The following is a 12,487-nucleotide window of genomic DNA, read 5'->3' as shown; positions in this document are numbered from 1 at the left end:
ATGTACAGAAGTTATGACATGTATAGTTAATGCACGTAGCAGAATGACCTTGTCTGTGAGTAACTGCAAGCCTTACACTGTCTACATTACTTACATCAAAGCAAGAATACAAGACACTGGCTATCAATACATTCTTTCAATTGGCTGCAATATTTACTTCAATAAAACTTTTGGAAAAGTAATGTTCTTTTCACAGAGCAACAGTAAATTCAGCATTAACAAAATTAATTCAGAAAGTTTCATTTTTTTCATTTTCTTAGAATCTACCAAAATGCATAATTGGGGCTCTCTATTTCTACTCCAAGAGGATATAATGGACCCTCATTGACAAAAAGATTGTCCCTCATTGCATATAATCGAACTACTGCAGGAAAAGCACAATAGCCCAGCAGTTGTGCAAATTCACCAAGTTTTAGTATATAGCTTTATTTTAAAAAAGGAAAAGATTCTCATCTGAGATTTCATCTACATTCCTAATAATAAAGCATGTTAGAAAGGAAAAAGGAAATAAAAGTAACAGTACAAGAAATGCCCTAGAAATTGGATAGGGATGGTCTTGTGCTAGAAGGGAATGGTATGGGAAGAAAGAAGGATCAAGCTGCATGCTAAAGAGGGTGGGAAGAAGGGATCAGTTACGGAAGAGAGTTAATTATGCTAGAGTTGAAGTCTTTATATGGAAGAAAGAATCATGAAGAGTCTGCTAAGCCAGTCTGCAGGAAGCTGGGAAGCATAGAAAGGAAATGAAGAATGACAGAGAACCAGGGAGAGTAGTCAAGGTGACAGGATAAGGATCTGGATCCAAGAGCTGTACTAGAGCACCATTAGATAAGTGGACTAGAAAGAAAAGACCAATGTATTTGACACTTATCAGAATACAGTTGGTTGCTGTTTCCAATACAAAAGCAGTTATTGCAAGACTTTTATCATAGTATTTTACTGTTCTGAGTCCTGAAACTACTCCCGATGGCAGACAGTTGAACATTACATCTTAATGTCCCTTCTCACCAGGTTACTGTTGTATTCTTTCTCACTATGCATAAAACATAAGTGCTGCCAGGCACTCACTCCATTTCTATCACAGACCACATTTTGAACATGTGCACAGTGAACTACTGAGGAGGGAAAAGAAAAAAAAAAGGTAGCTGACCCTCTTAAATCTAGCCTAAACAAAAAAGAAATAAGGAGAAACACTGTAGAACTTGGACTATCCAGAGTAATATATATAGTTTTCTATTTCTTTCCAGACTGTTCTGCTCAGAGGCAGCTCAGATCTGGGTCTAGGTGATAGACTTGGACTACCTTGTAGACTGGGACACGGTGCCACCCTGTGGTGGGTGGCAGGTTGGCGACGGCAGCGGCTGCGATGGCTGTTGGTGCTGCATGCGATCCTGGAGGCTCCGGGCTTTTCGGATACTGATTTGCAGCTTCTTATCGACTAGGGCTCTGCTGTGAGTGCTAGAGTTGGCATCATGCATGGCAAGTCTTAGTTTAGCTAAAATGCAAAAGAAAACATAGCAGAAAAACAAACAGAAAAAAGGAATAAAATTGAAAAAGAAAAAAAAAGATGCAGCAAGAACATAAAACATGGACCATGCAAATACTGCCACAAAACAATCACAAGGATGCTACTGACTCCATTAATGCACATTCAGCTTAGCCAGGTGTCCAAACAAGTTAATTGAAACTAAATCAAAATGAAGTAAAATTAATAATTGTTTAAGTATGTTTTAGCCCAACTTCTCATCCCCTTTCACACAGGCTCTTTCCAGTCCTACCACATCGCTGCTTCATTCCTCTGTTCTCCTGCTGTATAAGCCATACCTAGGACTCCCATTACTTAGTAGGTGGCAAACTTGCCCATGGCAGGAACTAGATGGTCTTTAAGGTCCCCTCCAATCTAAGCCATTCTATGATTCTGTGCAAGGATACCCAGCTGGATTCTGAAATTGAGCACATACCTTGCTGGAATGGAAGCTAATAGTGCTTTCACAATAGCTGTATATTGCACACTACTCTGCAGCTCACAAGAGCCAATTTCTAAACGCAAATGCAGAGGGACTACCTACCCTGTCTGCAGCCATTCTATACAGACAGAGAGGAGCATGGGGTGAGACAGCCAGCCAGTCACAATGGAAAAAGACCAAAAAATAAAAAGTAAAATGAAATTACATAGCACACATTCTCAAGTGTCACAATGCATTCAAGCGCTTCAACATCCTAATGCTTTTTCTTTCTGAGAAGTAGGTACAGCACAGCTCTTCTTTTATTTTTTATTTCTTAATTAATTCAAAGGACTTAGGAGTAGATTGAGCTTTTCCTCCCTATTCTACATCCTTCATAAAGAACAGCCATTTGTAATTTGGCTTGAGGATTGGGAAAAATTGTTAAATGAAGGCCAAGTGGCAGAAGGAGTTACCGTGCTGGTGCTTGCTGAAATGCAACATTCAGCACCAAAAAAGACACATCAGCATCCCAGTGCTGTTACTGCCACAGCACTGGAGAGAACAACAGAACAGATGCAAACATGAAAATATGGAGATGAAGATAGGGCTAAAACCCCACGAACAGAATGCTTGACAAAAGAAAAGATTCTGTTACCCATCAGTTTCCTAAAGACCAGCTGGATCCCTGCATTATTACCTGACCATTTAGCATGATTAGAAGTTTCAGACTTCTTACAATATTAGCAAACTGTCAAAAGCGCAATAGCTGAAGCGGTTAGAGTTACTTACATATAGCTTCGTTACAGAGAGCCAAAGCTGAAGCACAATCCCCCTTCTGCTCCTGATTCAGCGACTCTTCAAAGATTGAGTCAGCCTCCTGCATGGACTTCTCAAAGCCATCACTCCTCCCTGCAATGGGCAGCACCCTTCATTGTGGTTTCATTCTTTGCAAAACCCTCATTTACACTCATCCCAGTTGTGACTGCTACATTGTTTCACCATCGGCAGTAGACCTTTTCCTGTGCATAGCTGTGCATACCTCAAACCATTTACTGTAACATCTAAACTTTTCCTAAACAGGAATATAACCTGGGTGTCTTGATACACTTTACACACACACAGTGAAACAACGTGAACTAGACTTTTTCCTCAATCTTGGTCTACTTGAGAGAGTTGTACTGGTTTAACACGTTATTTTCAAGGCCAGCTTAGTAAGAGAGATGGTGTGGACATGTCACAGAGCTAATTCAGATGATTTCTAAACAGTAGGAATTACCTTGAATTTAATTCTAAATTTATCCCCACATAAATTAGTAAAACACAGCAGGCCAGGGCTTTTCTTGCACTAGATTATGACAAGTCCCCAGTCAGAAATCATCTGACTCTTCTTCAGATATCCAATTAGTTCCACATAAAATGCCTTCAAACTGAAACTACTGAGATGTCCAAAAAAAACAATACTCAGACTTGAGTGCAAGTGCATATGACTGCAAAAAAATAGTTCTGTGATTGCACTAAGTGCATACTCTCAACTACTGAAAGAAACACAGAATATGAAAACCCAACTGTCTTGCAGCTTCGGGAGGAAAACACAGGAAAGAAATAAAAAAAGAAAGGGACAACAGTCAAGAATTCTTTTTACAGTGGTTTAGAAAACAGCATCAGAAGAAAAACATAAATCGTTCTTGGATACAAACAGCAAATAAGAAACACTGAAGAAGCATCCAGTTCTGAGAGGACTAGCTCAAACAAGCTAGCATCATCTATTAAACATTATGCAGGTTACATACTGAAATGTTCACACTCAAGTGAGGCAGGGCAAAATAATATTAGACTGTTTCACTGGGAGGTGGGTTCCTTTTCTGGAAGGTCTTTATTACAACAGAGAATATGAGTATCTTTCTTGGCCAACAAATTTACACCTTCTCAACTCACATAACAAATACTATGGTCTGACCTGTTCTCCAGCTGCACTGTGCACAAATGGAGAAACATAAACCCATTAAGAATTCATACAAAAAGCAATTATTGCAGAGTGAAGTGAGATTTGTTAGAGCAGTGTGTTAATCAAGCAGCACATTCAGTTTCAAAATCAAGGCTACTGAGGCTCATAAGCAAGGCCAGTATACTGAAGTTAGCTTTCTTTCAGGAGTGTAGCAATTTACTTCAGGGAAAATGAGTCACAAGTGTCCTGGAGTTCTGCGCATAAGCAAATATTTCAGGCAACCTAGTAGTCTGCTAATGTTAAGCTATTGCATCTCTGGGATGGGGAAAGGCTTAATGGGAACAAATTAAAACTTTCCTTCTCAGATCAAAGGCAGTAACTCAAACGTTGTACTGAAGTCTTTTTATAAAAAAAAAAAACATCCTAGTTTCATTTCTTCTTACCAGTGAAAAGCTAAGCAAGTCTTGCTTCTACCAATACAACAGAAGAAGAAAGGAGGCTAGCTGTTGGAAAACAAACTATTTTCCTTAGGTAGGAGAATACAACAACCTTGTGTGCTCAAGAACAGGGGCTCACTTTTCAATTTTTACCTCATTAGCACTTTATAAAAATAAACCCTAATGCTAGTTAAAAAAATGTATCTGTCTACTTTGGTACATCAGAACTTGTAAACTGATTACCCGCAGGTCACAGTGGGACCATAAAGGATAACCTAGAAGCTCACTAATATCAAGAAATTTAAAAAAAATACATTCAGGTAGTCAGACATCCTCATAAAGACCATATTATCCAGCCACCATAGGTATATATAGTGACATTCCAAAAATTGGGGTTGCTGTAGGCTGCAGAGTGCCGCTGTATTGCATCCAGAGCTCACATTGCTGTATGGCATCCCCTCTCAATCCTTCACCTCTGTTCTGCAGCACACAAACCCCTCATTCTTCTTCTCTGCTACAAAAGATCTGATTGAACAATGTAAGGGTCCCAGCAGGTCTAGCAACATGGCAGTGTTCAGGAGGCCACAATGCCTCACTGAGTCTGCCCCAGCCATGCACGAATTTAGGAGACCAAATCCTACAGATTTCACCATGTTTCTTGGCTCTGCTGACCACCAGGAATCTACAGTTAAGCATTCCAGCAAGTTTCTCTCAGCTGAGTCAGCCAACCTTCTCTTTGATTCCTCTTACTGGCTAATGGAGACTGAGAATAAAACAAAGGCACTACATTTGAGTCCTGTCATCAAGCTCCCTCTGTTGCAGTCACATCCTTCCAATTAAACCTCCTTTTCTGCTGCCATCCCTAGAAAGGAGTCTTGAAAAAGACATATTAAGACTTAGTATTTGGCTTTTTAGATTTTTTTCTCCAATTCTTGTCCTTTAGGAAAGATAAACGAGTCAAATCCTGCTCAGATTTATTTATGTTTTAAGTACTCTACCCGCTTAAGCTTGCCCCAGTACTTGCTGTCACCTCTGTGCTGCAGCTGCACAGCTGAAAAGAGAGGGAGAGTATGAAGTATAAAAGCAGGAACAAATAGAATTTCTTAGGTCAGTGATGCTGAAAAAAAAAACAACTTAAGTGGACAAGCTATGCTGCAAATGGATCTGAGATATCTGAAAGGTATTTATTCCAAAATACTGGGAGAAGCCTTAAAACTAAATCTATATATCATTACACACAAAATAGAAAGTGCAATTATAAACATCTCTGCATTAGAAACTTTTACCTCGTTGTCACATTCAAGAAATAATATGGTCAAAATGCCAATCAGTTTTCTGTATGCAACAAGTCTGAAACTGACAGCGTTCCACTATGTGAAGATACAAAACTGCAATGCTGGGAGTGGAGGATGGGGAGGGAGAGTAGGAAAGTAAGTTCTAAGGTTCAAAAAAACTTCAGCACCACAATCTTGCAAAATATACTGCATTCAAAAAGTTACCCTGATTCTGTAGCTCATCTAGATCCATGAACCTGCTGGGACGGGGATTAAAGCCCATCGCTGCCTCCATTTCCTTTTCTCTTTTCCTGCGTAGTTCTTGTTCATGTGCTCTTCTTGCCACCTCCTCTTGCAATTCATCCAGTTCACTCTTTAAAGGGGCAAACATCTCCCCACCTTCCAAACAAAATTTTTTTTTTATAGTAAGATCTCTGAAAGTATCCATTAAAAGACAAAGTAATATTAATGGACAATAAAATTGCCATTAGAAAATAGCAGACTGACCAAAGACCACAGAATTTCAGACCACAAATTCTGTTTTGTTCTATTTTACTTTTAATGGCTGCCCAAGCCATTTGGTTTCCAATTGTCTTCTGTGTTGGTGGCTCTGATAAAAGTGTTGCAGTATTAGTCCACAATCCCCTGTAGCACAGCCCTTCCCCCAATTCAATGACACAAGAAACAGCACATGAAACAGAGAAAAATCTGAAGAGAGAATTGTAAGTTGCTGCTGAAATCTTGAGTCTTCTTACTGTGCTTAGAACTATAACCAACGTTATGTCAATGTAGTCAAATGAAAATGGAAGGAAAAAAGGCTTATGTACGAGTCAACACAGCAGAAATCAGTCTTCAGTCTCACTTCAACTTCGACCTGCTTATAGAAACTACTTTCCCTCCTTAGTTTATTCCAGAGAATGTCTGGATAAGGGAAAGGATTTCCTCAGAAGGATAACTGGAATGTATATCTGCAAAAAAGCTCAGCTTTAGTCCAAGTATCCTGTAGATACTTAATTACATTTGTGACAATTTTACCATTATAAGCTTCTTTTCAGGAGTCATCAATCCCATAAGTTATCATGAGTTAAGCTTGGGAAGACATTCTCAACTAATAGCAGAGTACTGAATTATGGGAAAGAAAAGGAAAAATAGTTTTATTTCATTGGACAAATCAGTCTTTGTTGAAAATGACACAAGAACATGATCAAAAGGAACATTCCAAATAAGTTTTTTGCCATTTCCAATGGTAAACCAAAGTTACTACTTGTTAAACTGTGTTGTTATATTCCTCTATGTTTCAATTCCTTTTTTTCATAACTGCACTGTAAAGACAAACATCCAGAAAGAAAAAAAAACTCCAATATGCTTTAACTCACAGAACCACCACTACTGAGAAGTTTATCTTACCATTTCCAAAGGTGCGTGGGCTGTTTGCCCAGCTTCCATTTGATGAAGTAGGCTCCACTTCCAGTATGCTGCTACTGTGAGACTTCGGGATGCTACGCCAGGCAGGAACCAATCCACCTGTTCGTTTCATATGAATGTCCCTCCAAAAAGAGTAATTACAGTTCACAATATTATTAAACACTTTGGGAGAAGTTATGTCTACATTTTCTATTATCACAAAAATATTTACTTGCATTTTACTTTTATAGTTCCAAGGGAAAAAAAGAAAAGCCTACCACAGAAGATTATTTAAAGAAGCAGATAAAGAAAAAGCAAATAAGCAGGAGGACAGTAGTTCTTATATTTGCATGTAAATACAACAGATATCTTGCAAGACTTCAGTGAATCTCTCAAACCAATAATCAGAGAATCATACAATGCCCTATGTTGAAAAGGACCTCAAAGATCATCCAGTTTCAACCCCCCTGCTATGTGTAGGGTTGCCAACCATCAGACCAGGCTGCCCAGAACCACATCCAGCCTGGCCTTGAATGCACCCAGGGATGGAGCATCCACAACCTCCTTGGGCAACCTGTTCCAGTGTGTCACCATCCTCAGTGAAAAACTTTCTCCTAAAGTGAAAAACTTCCTCCTAAGTTCCTAATCTGATTTCTATGCAAGACTATCGATTTCTGATTTTGTACACAAATGCTATGAAACAATGATTTATCTGAAAGAAAAAGGCCAATCCTAAGTTCAAAGGACATGTTAAGTTTGAGATTTGAGATTTTAAATTGTAGACTAAAGGTATGACTATTTCAAATGCATCATTTCACTAACATTACATGTCTCATTCATTTATTTTCCTTTTCATAACTCATCATCATCAGTAAGTTATTAATATACTGACAAGAAAAGGGATCAATCTCACTCAGATTCGTATTTCCTCTCTATTTCCCCCTGCCTCAATGAACTTGCCTTATAAGCTAGGATGATTGTTTTGTGCTGTTGGCTTGGTTTTGTGGGGCTAACTTTGGCTTGTTTTGTTTTTGATGTTCTACAGCATTATGTAACACAGCAAAGAAGAAATGAAGATTTCACTTCAAAAGTGAAGTTTGTTAAAATCTACCTGTGGGTGCTTGAGTTTTCAGACAAGGGCATGTCCAGACTAACTGGGCTGCTGCTGTTGCGTTCACTGCTTTCATATCCAGACTCCATCCTCTGTATTAAATGAGGATGTTGATCCATCACATGCTGGGTACCACAGCTTAGCACAGGACGCTTGTATCTGACATTTGACTGGCTTGATCTTGTTTCTTGAACAGTATGTTCCTTGACCTCGTTTTCCATAAGCTCTTTACCTATTGAGGTAAAAGAAAATAACCTAGTAGAATATCCAGTCTTTCAGAGCAGCAAATCTATATATTTTTGGTCTTTGATTATGCTTATACCAGAAGTAGTGTCTTTAAGTTCATTTCAAATTTGAAATAGAAAGCTGAAAAAAACAATTTTCAGCATTTCTGTTAATGTTAAGCAACACTCTTCAACAAATTTGGTTGTGTTTAACCAAATGTTACCATATTCTCCCAAAGTAACAATCCAATCTGGAAAGAAAATCCCTTCCTCCCCAAAAGTTTGTATCTGCACAAAATCATTTAACAGTATACCCTGTGCCTTTAGTAATTCCAGCTTATATTGTACTGTCATATAGTCTTCAGATGCTACACTTTCTACCTTATTTTTTTCCTGCCACTTACAATGTGATGAGAAACATTTTTATTTACAGATCTTCCTTGTTGATTTTCCTGTATGTTCTCATTTGCCTCTTTGTGTCCTTTTTCTTTTTACCCTTTTCCTTTTTTCGCCTTGCCTTTTTATTCCTGAAGCTGTGTTCTCTTCTACCTTTATCTTCCTTCTATATATTTATTTATGCTGCCCAATTCCTTTAAACTTTTAGTTCCTTTCAGTTGGAAACAGCTATCCCTGCCTCTCAAGGCTCTAAATTTTCTGCAAGTGTCCTTGTTAACCACCACTCCACTGCCAGTCACACAGATCTCTTCCTTCTCATCTACACGCAGTAAAAAGCAGCAGTTCCAGAAGCATACCAACAAAAGGAAAGAAACTGGTAAACACCTGTTCTCCACAGAGTTACAGTTTCAGGAATATACACCTCCTGAAGTAAGAATAAAGTGACATTTACAAATTAGGGGAAGGGAAGCAGGGGGATGGGGCAAGGGTAACAAAAGACGAAGTGGTTCACAACAGATTCCTTCACCTTCAAGAAAGAGTAAAACCAAGGACAAAGTCTCTATATTCAATTTGCATAGCTGCTGTATAAATCATCGTAAACAAATGCTGGTAAACCATCAGCTGCTCTTATCCTCATAACTGAAGCTCAGCACTAATGCACAAAGTACCTGCTACACCATAATTTAAGCCATCATGCAAAAATAACCAAAAGAAAAACCCTGACCAATAAAAAAGGCCACTCCAAGTAATGGAATTCCAAATACTTAGCAGTCTAGTATTGAGTCCATTTAGGCAGGACAGACAGTAAAGTTTCCCTTATTATTTTCTAAAATGTGAAATTTAACATATGTAAAACAAGCAAGTATTACACGTTCAATATCCACAAGGAAACTTCAGGACGTGAGTTACTACCAGCCTATATGCCACATTCAAAATTTCACTTCTCTATTTTACTTAAATGAAACCGAATAGCAAAATATTATACATCCCACAACTTCAATGTAAATCTTTCTTCTCAATCTCTTACCTGCCTCTTCAGAGAAAGGACTAAGTTGAGTGTATCCACAGTGCTTCCTCTTGTCTTTACTGAAGATGCTGTCTATATTTAGAGACTCTCTCTTGGGTCTCCAGCTTGGCCGGTACCTGCTAGATGAACTGGATTTAGACTCACTACTGGTACTCTCAACTTCCCAGTCTCTAGAGTGCACAGAGAGGCTTTTTGAGGGCCGTGTTTCTGCCTGATCCGTATGACTCCCTCCATGAGGGGAATTTTGGTTGGTTTGAGAAATCTGCTGTGGTCTGTTGTGGATCATATTGCTCACTGTCTCCTTAAATTCCCTTAGTCTGCTGGTGCTGCTGGATGGCTTGGGGGCAGCTCTGGGGGCTTGTTTCTCCTTCAATGTTTCTCCTGTAGTTCATAAAAGAGAGAGCAAAAGCCACAAAAATATCTTCAGATTAAGCTAGCAGCCCTACTTAGCATCTTCATGCAGGTTTTGAAAAGTAAAACAAAAGGAAAAAAAACAAAAGCAAAAGAAAGAGACAAAATGCAGGCAAAGATGTAACAAACAAGGAGAGAAATGTATATACACAGTGAGGATCTTAAAAAAAATCAGAAAGAGATATTGATATTTTCAATAAAATAGCAATTCTTGCCTTCACTATGGTATCCTGATGACTGAGTCTCATCTCCTTTTCGCCGAGACCGGCTAGAACTCCTTTTGCGGTCTGCCAGTGAGCTCTTTTTGGAAATATGCCTCTGATTACACTCACTGTCAGTCAGGTGCCCTGAAAGGACAGAAGAACACAGTTGAGATGACAAGAGCCTTCGGACTGAGCGCTCTGTGTGCTGAGAACAGTAGTGCTCTTCTGCTCCTTAGGAGCTGCAGACTCTCCAATGCTAACTGTCAGGTTTGGTTAAGCTTGTCCATCCACAAGTTTCTGGTTTTGTCTCGGAGAAGGGAAGTCTGGTTTATTTTTGTTTGTTTTGTTTTAAGATTATAAGTGATACATTCCCTCCAATGACATCTCTGATAATGAGAGATTATCCAAAAGGAGAACAGTTGACTGTATTTTGTCTTACAGTGCTCTAAGGACACCACTTCCTTGCTGTCTGAATACTTGCTCAGTTTTAACAGTCATGAACAAAAAACCGAGGACAGCTTGCTTGGCATTATTTTGTTGAATGAAGGCTTAAACGCATGAGCAAGTCAATATCTAAGAAAAAATTACTGCACATCATCAGCATCTCTACACTAATTCGCTATCTGCACTCTCTTCGCCTGTAGCAAAGGTAATTTGAGTAAGTTTAGGCTAAAAGGAAGAAGCCTCAGTTGGCTCTCAAGGGCTAAGCCAGCTAATTCACATCCGCCACAAGCTAAGAACATACACACATCAACAGCATGGATCAGCTGACACACAATAATGTCCCCTTAACTACAAGCTCACGTGTCCTAGCATTTTCTCTTGCATATGATATATTCCCAACTTTCCTCAGATAAAATGTGACTTAAGAGTATATGACAGTTAATTACGTGTTTTCTGTATTACCATTTATTTTTTTAATTTTATGATTCTCAACACATTCACAGTCCTAAGCCTTCAAGCACAAACACACGCATGGCTTTACTCACGTGAGCAGTCCCAAGCAGAGATGCAGGATAAGAAGGGAATTTATGAATAAGCTACAAAGACTTATCTAGCCTTAACATCAACAAATTTCACCTTGTACAGGATGACAGCAATGGAAAATCTCTACTACTCAACAGTGGATGAACAGCCCCCAGACTACGTAATTGGCTGTTTTAAGCCTGGTCCTTTTCTAGAGATTAACATCAAAATCAACAACACTTAAAGTAGATTTTACAAGTAAAATCGTACTTTTAAACAGCTGAAAAAGTAATACACTTCAACTACAACTGCCACAAAGGTGCTACAATGTATGAGTGGGAAGGAATCCAAACAATAAAAAGCAAGCTACACAAAACTCGTGTTTCTATTCATTTGCAAACTGTACAAAGATTTTGTAGCTAAATTCTTTAAAAACAAAATAAATAAAAGAACTAAGGGAATAAAAGAGAAATGTTGGCAGTGAAGACTGAAGATGTACAGCATTTAGGTGACTGAACAAGAAGCAGTCAGTTCTTTGGGAGAAATTATTTACCCCCACAGTGAACTGTCATGCATCTTCTAGGGTCTGAAAGAACAGTAGTGTCTTATACCTTGTAGTGGTGTCTCTCAAGATAAAAGAAGATTGTGTTTTACTTCAGAGTGCACAATTTCTCTAGTGAATATTTTTTCCCTTACAGCTCTTTCAACTTAGTAAGAATGGTTAGTTAGCACTCTTTGTGCTTGCAACAAAGACTATTTAGCTAGCTTAGGGTCTGTTTGCATGGACTAATGAAAGAACATAATCTGGTCTTGTAAAAATGAACGCTGCTAGCAGCACATAAATATTTTTTCCTCCTTTCATAAATTGCAAATTTTGTCATAATGTCACTGAATGTTTAACAGACATAGAGGAGATTCCAAGAATCATGAGCCTGCAACACACGTTACATTGTCTCTACTTGTACCCTCTGGAACAATGACTAAACCCAGTGTAATGCATCAATAGAGGAACTAGCAGTCCCAGAAATACAATTTGAAACTTCACACTCATTTCATTAACTTGACTAAAATAAAAAGCCAGGATTTCTGATTGCTCAATTGCACATGTAAAAGGTATGCCTTACTGAATGTGTTCTTAAATGCCTC

The 12,487-nt window shown here is 38.7% G+C and overlaps 1 protein-coding gene across 7 annotated transcripts in view; it reads right to left on the bottom strand.

The window, feature by feature from the left end:
- The window catches only part of USP54 (ubiquitin specific peptidase 54), a 97,016-nt gene that overhangs the window by 8,781 nt on the left and 75,748 nt on the right, over positions 1-12,487 (bottom strand). For 6 of the 7 annotated variants that reach the window (XM_090145041.1, XM_031603037.2, XM_090145040.1 and 3 more), the window contains 7 exons: positions 10,388-10,519; positions 9,762-10,142; positions 8,115-8,346; positions 7,007-7,146; positions 5,825-5,998; positions 2,733-2,852; positions 1,300-1,492 (listed from right to left, as the gene is read on the bottom strand). In XM_090145041.1, the coding sequence (XP_090001167.1) occupies positions 1,300-1,492; positions 2,733-2,852; positions 5,825-5,998; positions 7,007-7,146; positions 8,115-8,346; positions 9,762-10,142; positions 10,388-10,519 (1,372 nt within the window). The remainder of the gene's footprint in view (positions 1-1,299; positions 1,493-2,732; positions 2,853-5,824; positions 5,999-7,006; positions 7,147-8,114; positions 8,347-9,761; positions 10,143-10,387; positions 10,520-12,487) is intronic. The other variant, XM_031603040.2, reaches the window with a different exon arrangement.

The sequence above is a fragment of the Phasianus colchicus genome, chromosome 8, assembly GCF_987193195.1.
Source record: "Phasianus colchicus chromosome 8, bPhaCol1.hap1.1, whole genome shotgun sequence".
NCBI lineage: Eukaryota > Metazoa > Chordata > Aves > Galliformes > Phasianidae > Phasianus > Phasianus colchicus.
Note: the sequence above shows the minus strand (reverse complement) of the source record. Positions and strands in the feature narration are given on the sequence as shown.